The sequence below is a fragment of the Bos indicus genome, chromosome 4 (genome assembly GCF_029378745.1).
Source record: "Bos indicus isolate NIAB-ARS_2022 breed Sahiwal x Tharparkar chromosome 4, NIAB-ARS_B.indTharparkar_mat_pri_1.0, whole genome shotgun sequence".
NCBI lineage: Eukaryota > Metazoa > Chordata > Mammalia > Artiodactyla > Bovidae > Bos > Bos indicus.
In genome coordinates, this window is record NC_091763.1 from 12,223,437 (window position 1) to 12,239,506 (window position 16,070).

Consider the following 16,070-nt stretch of genomic DNA (forward strand, 5'->3'; position numbering starts at 1 on the left):
GGACTGCAAGGAGATCCAACCAGTCCATCCTAAAGGAAATCATTCCTTAATATTCATTGGAAGGACTGATGTTAAAGCTGAAACTCCAATACTTAGGCCACCTGATGCGAAGAACTGACTCATTAGAAAAGACCCTGATGCTGGGAAAGATTGAATGTGGGAGAAGGGGATGACAGAGGATGAGATGGTTGGATGGCATCACTGACTCGATGGACAGGAGTTTGAGTAAGCTCCGGGAGTTGGTGATGGACAGGGAGGCCTGGCGTGCTGCAGTCCATGGGGTCACAAAGAGTTGGACACAACTGAGTGGCTTAACTGAACTGGAGGGAAGGAAGGGGGGGCACAAGCTATTCACAACATTTCAGAAAGCCTTCTGGAAATTGCAATTAAATAAAATGTCAAGTTTCTTTACTTTTGGCAGGCATTAAATCAACCCTGCAGGCTAACTCTGGTTATCACGTGTTGATCAGAAATTCTAATTTGCTGTTGATGACATCATAGAAATTTCCAAGATGTGATTTGGTAGACTGTATACTGTTAGCAGAGTTATTTATCTGTTTTTTTTGTTTGTTTTTTTGTGTTTTTTTTTGCAATATCTGATTTAATTCTCCCAGCATGTGATCAACCTTGGATCAGAAGAACGACAGCCAAAATTAAGCAACCATTTCCAGGGAACAGTGCCTAGTGTTTGTACACTTATTTAGCTTTGCTGCTTATTAGCATTACATCCATGACAGTGATGTATGTGATTTCATTTAAGTGTCAAAAATCTTTCAAGATATGGGGTCCATAGATAAAAATATAATAAAAAGACTCCTTGGATGAAAAGAATTGGGATGACAAGATCTCTACAGTCCCATCATATCGAACATTCTATCACTTTAAGAGGGACCTATAAGTACAAGTTCAGGAATGGCTAAACGGGAAAGTTGCAAAGAAAGCCTGAAAACACCCTAACTAATCAGGAACTCACTCCAGCAGAAAAGGAAGCAAATGTAAATAACCATTCCCACATGGAAGGCAGCACAGGGGAACCCAGAAAACTAACGGAATAAATAAAATGGAGGACTAAGGAGGGTTTAACAAAGGCAAAAGAGTGCTCCCTTTTTTGATAACCACATTAACCAACTTCAGGAGCATGAATGATGGTCCCGAGAACACATTTTGACGTCTGGCCCAACCACCTAGCCAACGCTCGAGTAAACACAAAAAAAGTGGAGTTCTTTTCTCACTAACACCTACGTCAAGCGAGGCTCGTTTTGTACCTTCTACTCTGTTCATTCCAGAAGGGAGCGAATTCCAGTGTTCTTGCCTGGTGAATCCCATGGACAGAGGAAGCTGGTGGGCTGTAAGTTCATGGGGTCTCAACGAGTCGGACTTGACTGAAGCGACTGAGCAAGGAAGCACTCTGTACTTTTGATATACTTTCGCTCACTGGAACTGGGTAAACCCAGGGCTTCCCCACCCCGCCCCCAAGTTTTCAAGAGAAATGGGCTTCCGAGCAGTGAGTTAAGAGTTAAGACTGGTCATCATACAGGTGGGTTGGTGCTAAGGCTGTCCGCAGTGTCTTCACCTGGCTTGCATCAGGGGGGCATCCAGACTGACCAGAGAGCCTGACGATAAGCCCCGGTGACTTTAGGGTGGCCTTCGCACCCTGCTAGGCAGGTTTAGGGAGTAGAAAGCTCGTTAAAGGGTGTGTTGCGGAAGGAAGGAGGGGAACGGTGTGTGCTTTTCTTCCGGAACTGTACTTCTATTGCCCCAACCTGGGCTCAGGTTGCAGCCAGTAAGCTAATTAAAAGCCCAGGAGTCGCGTTCGGGCCAGGGTTGGAAGCCTGGTCCCCTCTCCTCATATCCCCATGTCTCTGCCGCCACCGCCGCCGCCTGCCGCAGGTGACCCGGTGACCCCTGAGGACAGTCTGGGGTCCGTGACCCTGGAGGACTGGGCAACCGGACCCCCCTTGCAAGCGCAGCCTCTCTTAAGACAGGAGGCTAAAGGGAAGGAGGAGGAAGGGGAGGAGACAGGCGTCCAGGGCGCCTGGGGGAAAGGCACGGCGGAACAGCGGCGGCGGGGCTGGGGGGAGGCCGCCGAGGCGGCCGCGGCCGAGGAAGGGCAGGTGGACGCCGGGGGCGCCGCGGGGTCAGCCTCCCCGGCGGGAGCCGCGGGTGGCGGCCGCGAGGGCTGGCGGCGGCTCCTCGCCTGGCTGCGGCGGCGGCAGCCCCAGTGCTGCCCCTGTGCGGCGCCCCTTCCCCGCTCCGCCGCGCACTGTTGTCATGGAGGAACCAAGATGGCGGCTCTGGCCTACAACCTGGGCAAGCGGGAGATCAACCACTACTTCAGCGTGAGGAGCGCCAAGGTATTGGCGCTGGTGGCCGTACTGCTGCTCGCGGTGTGCCACCTCGCCTCCCGCCGCTACCGAGGTGAGCGGGCCCTCCCCCTGCCCGGGCCGGCCGGGGCGGGAGGAGGCGACGCGGAGGCTGGAGGCCGCCCCCCTTGCCCGACACACGCCCACGCTCACGCGGCCGCCCGCCGGCGCGCCCAGCGGGCGGGGCAGGCGGTACCCCCACGTGCCCCCAGGTGGCCCGGGCGGCGGGCCAGGCGCCCCCGACCGACCGAGTGGACCCCAGTTCAGGCGGCCAAGGGTCGAGGGCCCGTGGTCCTGGGCACCGCCCCCCCACCCCGAGCCGCCACTGCTGGAGTCGGGGGCGCCCGCCCGGCCGGGCCCAGCGGGTAGCGGGGGTCCCGGCTTCTCCGCGGGCTGGCCCGGGGGAGACGGGGCAGGCCCGGGGCTCGCGTGCAGGAGGCGAGCAGGCGGCCCTCGGCGGGCCAGCCCAGGGCGCCTGAAGGCCAAGGCCGCCCGGCACAGGGGCACCTCGTCTCCAAGTGGGGTCGCCCAATTCTGCGCCTTAGGTGCCCGGCTTTTTAGCCTTTGTTTTATCCCGTTTCTGCCCCTGGAACAGCGGGGCCAAGCTGTTGGACAGCGGCAGGGGCCGCCCCATTTTCTCTTGCGGCCGAGTTGACAGCTGGCAGAAGATGCTCTTGGCCAAATGGAGGAGGTGTCACCCAGGCTTTGTGATTCAGAAACGTTTAAAGGGGTCTGGTTGCACACTTTTTACAAAGTGAAGCTGCTGCCAATATTAGAAAAGAACTTATGGGTTGACAGGAGTTGAGGTGGGCAATGAAAACAAGTTGGAAGCAGTCTGAGAGGAGGCCTTTGCTGTGGGTTTTGAAATTGGTGCAAAGAGCAAGGAAATATGACCTCATTATTTCAGAACGTGTTATTTTTCAGTAATCAAGGGATATTTACTTGTCCTTCTTGATTGATTTTTTTTTCCCCTTGATTTTCTCTGTAAGAATGTCACTAGGATAGAGTCTGACAGGCTGAGGGAAATTAACAAAGATAGGATCTCTTGTTTGTGGTTCTTGTAGTTTTGAAGCCATTATCGGGACAGCTCTTGGTGATTGTGACATAACTGGTCAAGAGGTAATGTGTAATAGGTGCACATTTAAGGTGTTTACCTTTTAGCGTCACACATACTTTGGCAAAATATCCAGTAAAGGGGGCACTGGAATCTGAACTCGCTTCTCATTTTAGGAAATCTTTAAAAGTAAAGGATGTTTTGATCAGTTGTGCCCCTTTGTTTTCTCCAATGCTTGAGAGTTAAAAATCTTATACTCTAGTGCTGTACTGGATGAATAGCCCTTTATATAAATACACGAAATCGATTGAAAAAGGTAAATCGCTTATACCCTCTTGGCCTTTCTCCTCCAGGTTCCCATAGATCCCATTCACGTGACCTGGCAAGACTTTGGTTCATTTGCTGTAAGAGAAGTCCAACACTTTCATATACAAAATAAAGCCAACGATTTGATGCATTCATTTATTGTCATTTTAAAGAAGATTTTCTGACCACTGACATTTTATGCTATTTTGTTATAAGATGATAGTAATCTAACTCAATTTTATGTGTGTGATAGTGGAGATAACTTTTATAACTGTGTTCTATGGTCCTCCTATAAGTTAAACATCTAGTCCCCCCCACCTCCCTTTTTTAATTGTGCTTTTGTCTTTTGATAATCATGGATCCTAATTGCTATATTTACATTATAAATTTCATCCTTTCAAGATCTGTCCTCCGCAGGGAAAATAGAATGTCAGATGGAACCTTGTGAGTCAGTGTAGCAATCTGGGATTGTTTATAAAGCCTCCTCCAGAAGCTCATCAGCAGCTTCTGTAGGTGCTTCCGTGTCTTGAGTGTGAAGCAGTACACCTGGTGTGTGTACATGCCCACGTGGAATGTCAGGAACTTGAGACGGGGTGTGTGGTGGGGGGCAGGTGATATGATCTTACCAGGAACTTTTTTTAGCCAGCCTCATGCTTTAGCAGTGTGAAACAGTCAGATGCAATGCTTTTCACACAAGGATAATCAAACACTTGAATCACAGCATCATAAATCTTTAGAATACAAAAGGACTTTATGTTACATATAGAGGTTTAGGCTGTGTATGAAAATCTCCAGTGCGTGAGTGTGGGTTTGCCTCAGGCCAGGAGAGGGAATGCAGTTGAAATACACAGATTCAGTATCTCTTGTTTTACAAACTAAAGAAAGTAAAAAATTGCACACTACAGAAAGCAAAGCTTGGCAAAACTACATGCTATCATTGAGCACCTATCATATGCCAGGTGCTGTTCTACTAAGGGTTTTAAATCTTAACTCATTTTGTCTTTACAACCAGCCTATGGGTAGATACAATTACTAGATTTCAAACTTCCCACTTCCTCCTTCCACCATTTTTAATATCTGTAATCAAGATGAGTTTTTAAAACTTTGATTGCATGTCAAAGTTTAATTGATAACATTTTTCCTACTGTTATATAAAATAATGGTGTATTTTATAATCAGTGGTCTTAGATTCAGAGAATTGCACTATTATTTACATTTTAAAGATGAGGCATGAGAGGTTAAGTTGCCTAAAGACACACAATTTATCTGACTGAGCTAGGATTTAAAACCCAGTTAGTCCTGTCTCATACTATTATGTTATATTCTGCCTTTCTGGAGCCTCTTAGACAGTAGTAAAGTATAAAAGGAGTGAGAAAGTGTTTTCCGTCAGAACATGGGTTATCATTTAGAAATACTAATTCAACCTCACAGTGCCAGCCAAGAATTGTCTTATTCATTTTCCAATAAATGGTGATTTTCTAGAAGTTACATGTCTAAAACTTCAAAATCTGACCTGTTTACTTGTTCCTTCAAATCCTGGTTCAGATGTCACCAGCGTAGAAGTAGAAATTAGGAATTCAGTGTTTCTACAGTAAATAGTATAGACTTACCATCTTGTATTATAATAATTTGTATCTGACTTTCCCACACAAACTTTGAGCTTCCAAGGGTGGTATTTTATTCATCCTTAAATCATCAGAGCTTAACACATAGTAGGAACTCTGTAACAATTATTGGATAAACAGATTTTTGAAGTCCTTATTTCCTTCTCTTTGCCTCCCTGCATTTGCTTCTTTTGGTTTTAATTGAATTTCATGTTCTAAGAGCATGTTCTGATCTTAACTTTAGAAAGTAGTGTTTTGTGTTTTTTTTCATTATTATTTCACATAAAAATGACGTTTTAAAATGTAGTTATTCTTTTAGTTACATTTTTTGTAAATTTTACCATTATGGAATCACAAGATATTAATATTATGATTACAGACTAAAGACACCATTTCTAGGATAAGAAGCCAGTATCAGTAGCCTTAAGAATAGTTCCAATCTGGTTAAATTTAGATTTTCTAATTGATAAAGTTAACTTGCTTCAAATGTCTTAGTTTTGTTGAATTCTAATTCCTTTCTGTCATAGGCATATTTAATGCAAATATGAAATAATACTGCATGGTTTGGAATATGAGTTCAAAGCTTCAGAAATTAAAACAAGAAGCAGTGTTAGGTCTCTCAGGCTTTCCCTTCTTTGGCTGCTAGAAAAATCCTGATCTACATGACACCGCTTGTAAAGAGGCACTCCTAGCTTATCTAAAGAAAATTGTAAATGGTGATTTTTCAACACAGACAAGTATAACTTGCTAAGCTTGGGGGAAAATAAAATATTCTGCAGATCACATTGTAAACTTTATGGTCTGGTATTTTCATGGTTGATAGTAAGAAACACAGCTTTGTCAAGATGATTCAGTCTAAAGGTGCAGTGTGCCAGAGGTATTCTATTCAATGAAAAATATAAGCCTCAGTTTATTTAGCAGGTCAGGTGTTTTCTTTAGTTGTTTTGTTTTTCAGGGTTTTTTTTAACTTGTTTACTTACTTTGTCTGCTCTTAGTATCTTTCTGTTGTAGAAAAATCATGCATAAAAACCTGAGACTTTAGATTGACAAACCAGAATGCTTATGCTTAAGATAACAGAATGAAGGGAAAACAGCCATTCATCTAGATAATCTTTGTATTAGAGATAGCTGAAGTAGATAATTCTATCCCATTAGTTGCTTTTTTTTTTTTTTCTTTTTTTAAATTCTGTTCCTAACTTGATTTATCTGAACACTTGGTAACTTTCATCTCACTGGTTGTATTAAGGTAGCTGTCAAAATTATATGAAGCAATTGAAAATAATGACTGCATTATTTTGTTTTTTTTTTGTTTGGGGTTCTTCTGGGTAAATTTTGAAAGGAAAATAATGTGCCAGCGTATGTTAACATGTAGCTGCTGCTGCTGCTAAGTCGCTTCAGTCGTGTCCGACTCTGTGCAACCCCATAGACGGCAGCCCACCGCATACATAATATAAATGTGTCACATTAATTGAACATTTAGATTTACATTTAGTGATTTGATTTTAAAACTGTTTCCTTCCCAGGAAAAGAACTAGTTTTAGAGTATAGAATTTTGTAGAGTTTTTTTTTTTTTAGGACTAATTTATTTCTAATTAGGTATTATAGTATTTACTAGCGCTACTATTTTTATTATTTTGCTGACAAATATGTAAAAGTATGTGTCCTCCTAACCTTTTCAGTTATCTACTTAGCCATTCTTTTACTTTCCTAACAGTTCTTCATACTACATTCTCTCTACTAAAATAGCTGGTGTAGTTTCTGTGTTTTGAGTAGACCTTAACTGGCTTCCATGGTGGCTCAGACGGTAAAGAATCCACCTGCAATTCGGGAGACCTGGGTTTGATCCCTGAGTCAGGAAGATCCCCTAGAGAAGGGAATGGCTACCCACTCCAATATTCTGGCCTGGAAAAGTCCATGGACAGAGGAGCCTGGCAGACCTCAGTCCATGGGGTCCCGAAGAGTCGGACACGACTGAGCAATTTTCACTTTAACGATAAGATACAGAGACTGTTTCAGATACAATTTTTTAAAAAAATTTTAATTTGCATCATATAATATATTATGAAGAGTCACCATTAACTAGCATTTATTCAACTACCTTAATATGGTAGTTGAATATTTTTCCCAGAAAGACCAGCTAGTTTTTTTTTTTTTTTTGAACCAGCTAGTTTTTAAAATGCAGTGTTCATAATGTCTTTTGGCTAGTGACAACTTTAAAATCTGTGTTGGTATGAGGTTTTTCTAATGTGGGGTCTTGAGATTAGAGCTTTTGTTTTCTACCAGCTGAACTACTGAAAAATAATGTCTGAGTAGTAATATTGAAGAGGGAAAGAAGAATTTGGCGTTTTAACACACATTTTCTGGTGGAGAAAATTGGTTCTTTTAAGACGCTGGTGTGGCACTTCCATCTCCACAAAATCACCTGTAGAGATGGTTAGGCAAACAGCATCATCTCGCACACTGAAGATTGACCCAGCTTCTACTAAGAAACGGAAGTCAAGTAACAGCAACAACAAGAAGGGATGAAGAAAGGAAAACTTTACAGGATGCCAGTTGTTTAAAACTTCTTATATAACTTTTTAATAAAATAAATGTGTTACTAACTTGGTGCTTGGTTTAATGGATGTATTTGAAGAGGTAGAAGTGCTGTAAATATGGAATTTTCATCCTAATTTTAAACATTTACTGGATTTTTAATAGGATTTTACTATATGGCCATTATTAAAAAATGCAGCAGCAGTGCTGATTTTAGGAAATAATTGTGTGTTTCTATAGTCCTTTCTTTACTCCTCCGTGATTGTTTATGTAACTTTATTTTGTTTTTTAGAACTAGCATTAGTTTTTGATAATTGAAAAGAATTAAGAACTGATTATTTATAGTTTCCTTAGAGAGATGTTATTAAAAAATCTTTAAAATACAGAAAAAACTGCTTAGGCTACATCTGTAATTACAAAAATATAATACCTTTCCTTATCCAGTTTTCACCAACAGAACAGTGTACTATTTTCACTTTGCTCGATATTCTGTTTTAGAATTTATGACACTGTGGTATCAACATTTTCATTGTTTATGCTTAGTTGCCTTGTGTTTGTATCACCTTTTATCTGTGTGTTGTCCAGATAAATGGATGACTGGATGGAAAAAAGAGATGTGTTCTACTTAAAGTATCTTTGGCTCTTTCCTATCTCCACCATTTGGTTCTGTAGTATTCTTTTTTACCAGATTCTCCGTCCTGACCTTAACTATTTGTAAAACAAATAGAGATTGCTATTGACTGTTAAAGAATTGGAGATCAAATTTAGAAGCACATTAACTGTAACCCTACAGTTAATGTACACATCTCATTTCTCCCTCGTCCTTTTGACATATTTGAGCTTTTCTAATGCCTCCAACCCCCCTTTTAACCACATACATTGGTCATGTGCATTAAGCTAATGTACAGTAAAATGGCCAAAAGAAGTAGGGTAACCATCTGTCCCAGTCTACACAGGAGTGGGGGGGTTGCTTATATGGGATTTTCTGTTTGAAACTTCTCCCAACCACAGTGGGAGGAGTTTGCTGTCATCCTGATGGTGGAGGCAAGAGACAATCGAGAAAAGTAGAGGATGGATATTAATAATAGCATTTATTACTGGTAATTGATCATGTGTATCTTCAGCCATCTTTTGACTAACAGTGTTTCAAGTCTTTGTGAGATTGTAGAAGTATGACATTTTATTATGCATTTTAAGAAGTTTTTAATAAGTCTTTCTCTGTTTGCACATTTACAGAGTAGGGATATAGCCCTCTTCCTTCCAGAGAAGTTGTGAAAATTAGGGCGTAGATTTATAAAATACTTCAACATGTACCAGGTTTCTGATGTACTAATGCACGAAGTACTGTAATAGTTGAATATAAAGTCATTTCCAAAATCTTCTCTTTTATCCCTTAAACTTTTGTTTTCCAACTAGAAGTTATCAGATCAGAGATCAGTCACTCAGTTGTGTCCGACTCTTTGCGACCCCATGAATCGCAGCATGCCAGGCCTCCCTGTCCATCACCAACTCCCGGAGTTCACTCAGACTCACGTCCATCGAGTCAGTGATGCCATCCAGCCATATCATCCTCTGTCGTCCCCTTCTCCTCCTGCCCCCAATCCCTCCCAGCATCACAGTCTTTTCCAATGAGTCAACTCTTGGCATGAGGTGGCCAAAGTACTGGAGTTTCAGCTTTAGCATCATTCCTTCCAAAGAAATCCCAGGGCTGATCACCTTCAGAATGGACTGGTTGGATCTCCTTGCAGTCCAAGGGACTCTCGAGAGTCTTCTCCAACACCACAGTTCAAAAGCATCAGTTCTTCGGCGCTCAGCCTTCTTCACAGTCCAACTCTCACATCCATACATGACCACAGGAAAAACCATAGCCTTGACTAGATGAACCTTTGTTGGCAAAGTAATGTCTCTGCTTTTGAACATGCTATCTAGGTTGGTTATAAACAGATATAAAGGCTATTTTGAGGCAAGATGTCCCTGGAGGGGAAACTTGCAGTAGAAGGAACTGCCAAAGCATTAACGTAGCACTGGGGACGAAGAATACTCTAGGTGAATTATCTGTCCTAGTGTCTCTCATTGTCTTCAATATTAATATATTAATAGTTGCTATGCTTCTCATGGATGAGTCGTATGTACCTAGAAGGCACAGTGAAGTGTGGAAAACTCTGTACTCTCTCATCTCCAAAGGTAAAATGGGATAGACAACCAACGTATAAAAATATAACTATTGTTAGCAACATTATTGTGTTTAATTATTACAGGCAATGACTCATGTGAATACCTTCTCTCAAGTGGCAGATTTCTTGGAGAGAAAGTTTGGCAGCCTCACAGCTGTATGATGCATAAGTACAAAATCAGGTAAAGTTTCTTCATCTATTTATTTATTTTTTCTTCTTGTCTAAGATGGGTCTTAGTATCTGGTAGAGAAGTGTTAATAGAGCAAAGAAAGTGGCAGATGGTACTTCTCCGTGTGACGGTAGAGAAGTGCTGACAGGGCAGGAGTGGGGGTGAGTCCAAGGGAGTATTCTCTAAAGCATTAGGGAGAGCTTTGGACCAATCTGCCTTATCTCAGGTGAGAGACAACCAGGGGCCAAGGGCAATAGCCTGTGAATGAAGGACTTTTGCTTTGGGACTTGGATAGCTACCTCGTGCAGTTTTTCTGAGAGAGTGGGTATTAAGCACTTACTGTGGTTCGAGTACATATGAAACACTTAATCGAATTAATCAATCATACACAAACTGGTAGGTTAAACAAACCTGGCCACCTGTTTCTAAAATGACAACATAACTATATAATAATCCTTACTACTTCTTCACAAATCATGTGCTTTGAAGATGCCTGGGCTAATTTTCTGTATTCTAATTGATGTTTCCTTGTTGATTTCAGTGAAGCAAAGAACTGCCTCGTAGATAAACATATTGCATTTATTGGAGATTCCAGAATTCGTCAGTTATTTTATTCTTTTGTGAAAATAATTAATCCTCAATTCAAAGAAGAAGGAAATAAGGTAAAATCCTGTCTATTCGTTTCATTAGGGTGTTGTTTTAGAAGTTAGGCAACTGAATAGTTACAGGAGGAGTGTGCCCTTTCACATGAACAAAAGAAACTATAAAATTTTTAGTTTGGTTTTGGGGAAGGTAACGGGATAATTTGCCATTACGGAGCCATAAGAAAAAGAAGTGGTGGGTAAAGTATTGGCAAACCTTTTATTGACTTAAACTTTTTGTTTTCAGAAATATTAAAATTCTTTCCATGGAAAAACTTAAAAAAAATTTTTTTTAGAAAGAATGAAGAAGAAATATCCCTTATCCTCCTTTTAATACTTTGCTATATTTCTTTTCAGTCTCTTTTTTAAAAGACAAAATTGTAATAGATTAGCATGTACAATTTGATATCTTCTTTGCCACCACTTATCATAATTTACCATATTATTATAAATCAATGTAAGTATCTTCATAATGGCAACATACTAGTGAGTGGATATAATGTGATCTTATATAATCGTCCCTTTTCTTAACTTTTCGTAGTTTTCTAATTTTTAATAAGGACATTTTTATTACATTTTTGTGTGAAAACTTTGCTTTTTAAATTATTTCCTTAGGATAGAATCTTTACAGTGCAAATATTAGGTTAAAGAATATAGTACTTTAAAAATTATTGATTATATTATTGAATTCTTTCAATCTATACTGTAATTAGCAATGTACATTGGAACCTAATTTTCTGTAACCTTTCTGGCACTGGACATTCATGCTATATAATTAAAATGACAGTGTGACAAATTTCTGCTCTTTTTAATTTCTAATTTTAAAAATGTATCTTTAAAAAAAACTAACAAGGGTGAACATCTTTCTAAATGTTAATTTGTTAATTAGTTAATTTTTGTGAACTATTTCATCATATCTTTCTGAAGTTCTCATTTCTGTCTTTAATTGCATATGGTTGAGAGTGGGGAATAATAAGAAAAAAGTAAAGTACAAGAAAGTTCAGAATTGTAGGGGTAAGTAGCTCATTAATTTATGATAAAAATCTGCCTGTACACATCACCTTGTCCAGTGGTAGGAAACTGAAAAATTGGGGACTTCACAGCTAACTAACTAGTCTCATCATGATGATGGTAATGGATACTGAGTCCTTAGGAACTCTTCTAAGAAGAGTCCAGTAGCAATTTTGTCTACTAGGAAAAGCCAGTATAGATTTTAAAGCTGAATAATAGAAGATAACAAAGTCAACTTTTCATTTTATTTGATATCTATAAATGTATTTTGCATTTGTATTTATAAATACAAAACTATACAGAAGATTTAAAACTATTTAATGACTTGAGATTCTTACAGCTTAAAGTAAAAAAACCTCAGTAAACATTTAAAAAATAGATGTCTGAATTTAAAAAAAAATAGTTTTACTATTTCTAGGCTTAGACTAGAGGATTTGAAAATTGGAATAATGCATTTGGCAACAGTTAGTTGAAAAAAATCTATAATGGTTTTAGTCCATGGCCAGAAGTAGCTACAATATGGTATGGTGTTCCTGGGCACTAGGTTTCCAATTTTTATTTTCTAGAGGTTCCTAGTTATCCCACAATAGTCAAACAAGATGCATTTTATTTTATATACATTTTGCAAAGAAAGTTTTTTATAGTTTTAAAGAGACAGTTATTGTGAAACTAGTTTAAACTACTGGTGGAGCATTTGCTAAGTTGTATTTTACTTATTCTCTTCTCTCTGAACACCTTGAGGACAGAGATTATGGATTATCATTATTTTTTAAATATATTTCTTACATATTTCACAACATAGCCTGGCATGTTGTGAAAGTTGATTAATTTTATTTTAGCCTTGGTAATGGGATTCTTTAAGTAGAATAGGAGTGTTGAAGATAATTTTTTTTAATTTCTTTTCTGTACTGAGGAAAAATTTTTAAAAAGAAGCTTTAGAGCAGGATTTATTTTTTTTAAATTATATTTTGTGGAAGACTAGTTCTGTAAGAAGCTCTGGTCAAATAAGTTTGGGCAGAGGTGGATATCATATCCTCCTCTTAGATAGTTTTAGTTTAGGCTAGGATATTAAAAACTTGAGAAGTCTTGCAATGAAGAAAGCTGTTTGTGTTACTTCCAGCCAGAGGGCAAGCTAGATACTCTGGGGGCCCCTTCCACCTCAAACCAACTAGATCCTAGATTAAAAAATACTTGTTGATGTATTTCTAGACTTTGAAATAGGGGACACATCCCCCACAAAAAAGGAACAAACTGTGAGGCCAGTCCAGTAATGGGAACAATAACAGTCGGTATGCAATAGAGATTTGGGTTGCCCTTAAGATGGATGCCTGTAGCTACAATGCCCTGTATGTAGCAAACAAAGCTCTGAGCCAGCATATTTCTCAACAGTAATATTGATAGCCAGAGGCCAGTAGACTAATAGCTTTAATGTTCTGATAGAAAGTAGGCTTTAACCTAGAATTGTATCCCTAACATACAAATTCCTCTATTCTTGAATTATAGGACATTTTTAAATAAACAACAACTACGAGGGCTTACTGCCATATAAACTTATACTAAAGAGTTTTCCAAAGAATAAACTTCGAGAAGGAGGGAAATGATTCAGAAAAAAAATGATCTGAATTAATGGTTAAAGAAAATAGGAAACATGTGTATGAATCTAAACAAACTATGTCAAATAACGTCTTTTTACACTTTACGAAAACACAGTACTAAAGAACTGACATAGCATATAAGTCAGAGAGCTGCTGCTAAGTTGCTTCAGTCATGTCCAACCCCATAGACGGCGGCCCACCAGGCTCCCCCGTCCCTGGGATTCTCCAGGCAAGAACATTGGAGTGGGTCGCCATTTCCTTCTCCAGTGCATGAAAGTGAAAAGTGAAAGTGAAGTTGCTCAGTCTTGTCCAACTCCTAGCGACCCCGTGGACTGCAGCCCACCAGGCTCCTCCGTCCATGGGATTTTCCAGGCAAGAGAACTGGAGTGGGGTGCCATTGCCTTCTCCGGAGAGAGATGACCACAATTAAAGTGTTCTGATGTCCTCTTTACACTTTAAGTTGTCATCTTAACTTAGAACTTAAGATGCCCTTTATTCCAAGGGCAAGGACTGGAAGGATAGAATTAGGGTGGGTAGTTCCAAACCAGAAGAAGAAAAAAATAAACCAAATTCATCTAATATCAAATATAATATATAAACATACATACATAAGCACACATGTATGTGTGTACTCTGATACACACATGTGAATACATACATACATATATAAACATATTACATGTTAAAAATCTGTTTAATTTTATGTTTATATAAAAGTGTGAGGGAGCTAGAAATCAAAAATTAAGATGGAAACATTTATTATCAAAATAAATATAAGTTGTCTAAACTTGTCAGCTAAACACAGATTTTTCAGACTGATTTCAGACTGACTGTCTACCATAGTGGGAGAATTACTCACTGCTCATGTAATTAATGATAGTTTAAGCAAATAAGTAAATATGGGCTGTTAGTATGCTGATTTTATAAACTTATAACTCAGTACTTAATACGCTAAGATATCAGAGAATATCTTTCAAAGCACACATGGAATCCTTATTTTGATCACATTTTGGTCCATTAAACAAGTCCTAACAGTATCAGGGAATTGGTATCATCTCTCTCTTTTAAGTAAGTTCCTTTATATTCTTATTCTGATAAAAATTCTAAAAGCCTACAATAAATGTTCCAGTGATAAGATGGTAGACATATTTCCATTAAACTCAGGATGTTCATTATTGCTGCTTCTACTTAGTATTGTATTAGAGATCCTTAGGGAGACCCAGGTTCAATCCCTGGGTTGGGAAGATCCCCTGGAAGAGGAAATGGCAACCCATGCCAGTATTCTTGCCTGGAGAATCCCATAGATAGAGGAGCCTGGTGGGCTACAGTCCATGGGATAGCAAAGAGTCAGATATGACTGAGCAACTAACTCTTTCTCTCTCAGCCAAAGAAAGGTGGTACTTTGAAAATGTAAGGATTGTAAAGAAATAACTTGATATTTTATAATACAGTTGTCTACATAGAAAATCCCAAAGAACCTATAGAAGATTTACTAGATACAATAAAATTTTTAACAATATAGCTAATTATAAGATAAATATATGAAAATTGCACTGACTCAATAAAGCTGTTAAAAATTAATTGCATATCTACTTGTCAGGAATAGAGAGTTCAAAAATGTTATTTAAAATATACTCTGTGCAATAATAATAATAATTTAAAAAACACAGTACATAGGAATAAACCTAGTAAATAAGCCTACATCTGTATGCAGAAAGCTCACAAAATTTTATTAAAAGACAATTTAGTTTTCTGAGGAACCTCCATACTGTTCTCCATAGTGGCTGTACCAACTTACATTCCCATAAACAATGTAGGAGGGTTCCCTTTTCTCCACATCCTGTCCAGCATTTGTTATTTGTAGACTTTTTAATGATGACTATCTGTAGGCTGGGACCTCATTGTAGTTTTGATTTGCATGTCTCTGATAATTAATGACACTGAGCATCTTTTCATGTGCCTGCTGGCCATCTGTTTGTCTTCTTTGGAGAGATGTCTGTTAAGGTCTTCTGCCCATTTTTTGATTGGATTATTTGGTGTTTTGTTGTTGTTGCTGAGTTGTATGAGTTATGTGTGTATTTTGGAGCTTAAGCCCTTGTCTGTAGCATCATTTCCTCCAATTCTGTAGCACTGTCTTTTCATGTTTTTATGGTTTCCTTTACTGTGCAAAAGCTTCTAAGTTTGATTGTGCTGTGCTGTGCTTAGTGGCTCAGTCCTGTCCAACTCTTTGCAACCCCATGGACTATATCTCATTAGGTTTCACTGTCCATTGGGATTCTCCAGGCAAGAATACTGAAATGGGTTGCCATGCCCTCCTCCAGGGGCTCTTCCCAACCCAGGGATCAAACCCAGGGCTCCTGCATTGCAGGTGGATTCTTTACCAGCTGAGTCACCAGCAAAAGCCCAAGAATACTGGAGTGAGTAACTAACCTTTCTCCAGAGGAAGTTCCCGACCCAGGAATTGAACCAGGGTCTCTTGCATTGCAGGTGGATTCATTACCAGCTGAGCTACCTGGGAAGCCCCAAGTTTGATTAGGTCCCATTTATATATTTTTGTTTTTATTTCTATTTCCTTGGGAGACTGAGCTAAGGAAATATTGATAAGATTTGTATCAGAG

General features: G+C 39.5%; 1 protein-coding gene and 1 long non-coding RNA gene across 8 annotated transcripts in view; one reads left to right on the forward strand and one right to left on the reverse strand.

Annotated features, from left to right (window-relative positions):
* LOC139182661 (uncharacterized) overlaps window positions 1-1,537 on the reverse strand; it is a 40,485-nt gene extending 38,948 nt beyond the window's left edge. For both annotated transcript variants that reach the window (XR_011566167.1, XR_011566166.1), the window contains exon 1: window positions 1,266-1,537. This is a non-coding gene — a long non-coding RNA (uncharacterized lncRNA). The remainder of the gene's footprint in view (window positions 1-1,265) is intronic.
* Window positions 1,538-1,717: 180 nt separating this feature from the next.
* CASD1 (CAS1 domain containing 1) overlaps window positions 1,718-16,070 on the forward strand; it is a 54,056-nt gene continuing 39,703 nt past the window's right edge. For all 6 annotated transcript variants that reach the window (XM_070787500.1, XM_070787502.1, XM_070787503.1 and 3 more), the window contains exons 1-3: window positions 1,718-2,418; window positions 10,121-10,217; window positions 10,747-10,867. In XM_070787500.1, the coding sequence (XP_070643601.1) occupies window positions 1,857-2,418; window positions 10,121-10,217; window positions 10,747-10,867 (780 nt within the window). In that variant the 5' untranslated portion in view covers window positions 1,718-1,856. The remainder of the gene's footprint in view (window positions 2,419-10,120; window positions 10,218-10,746; window positions 10,868-16,070) is intronic.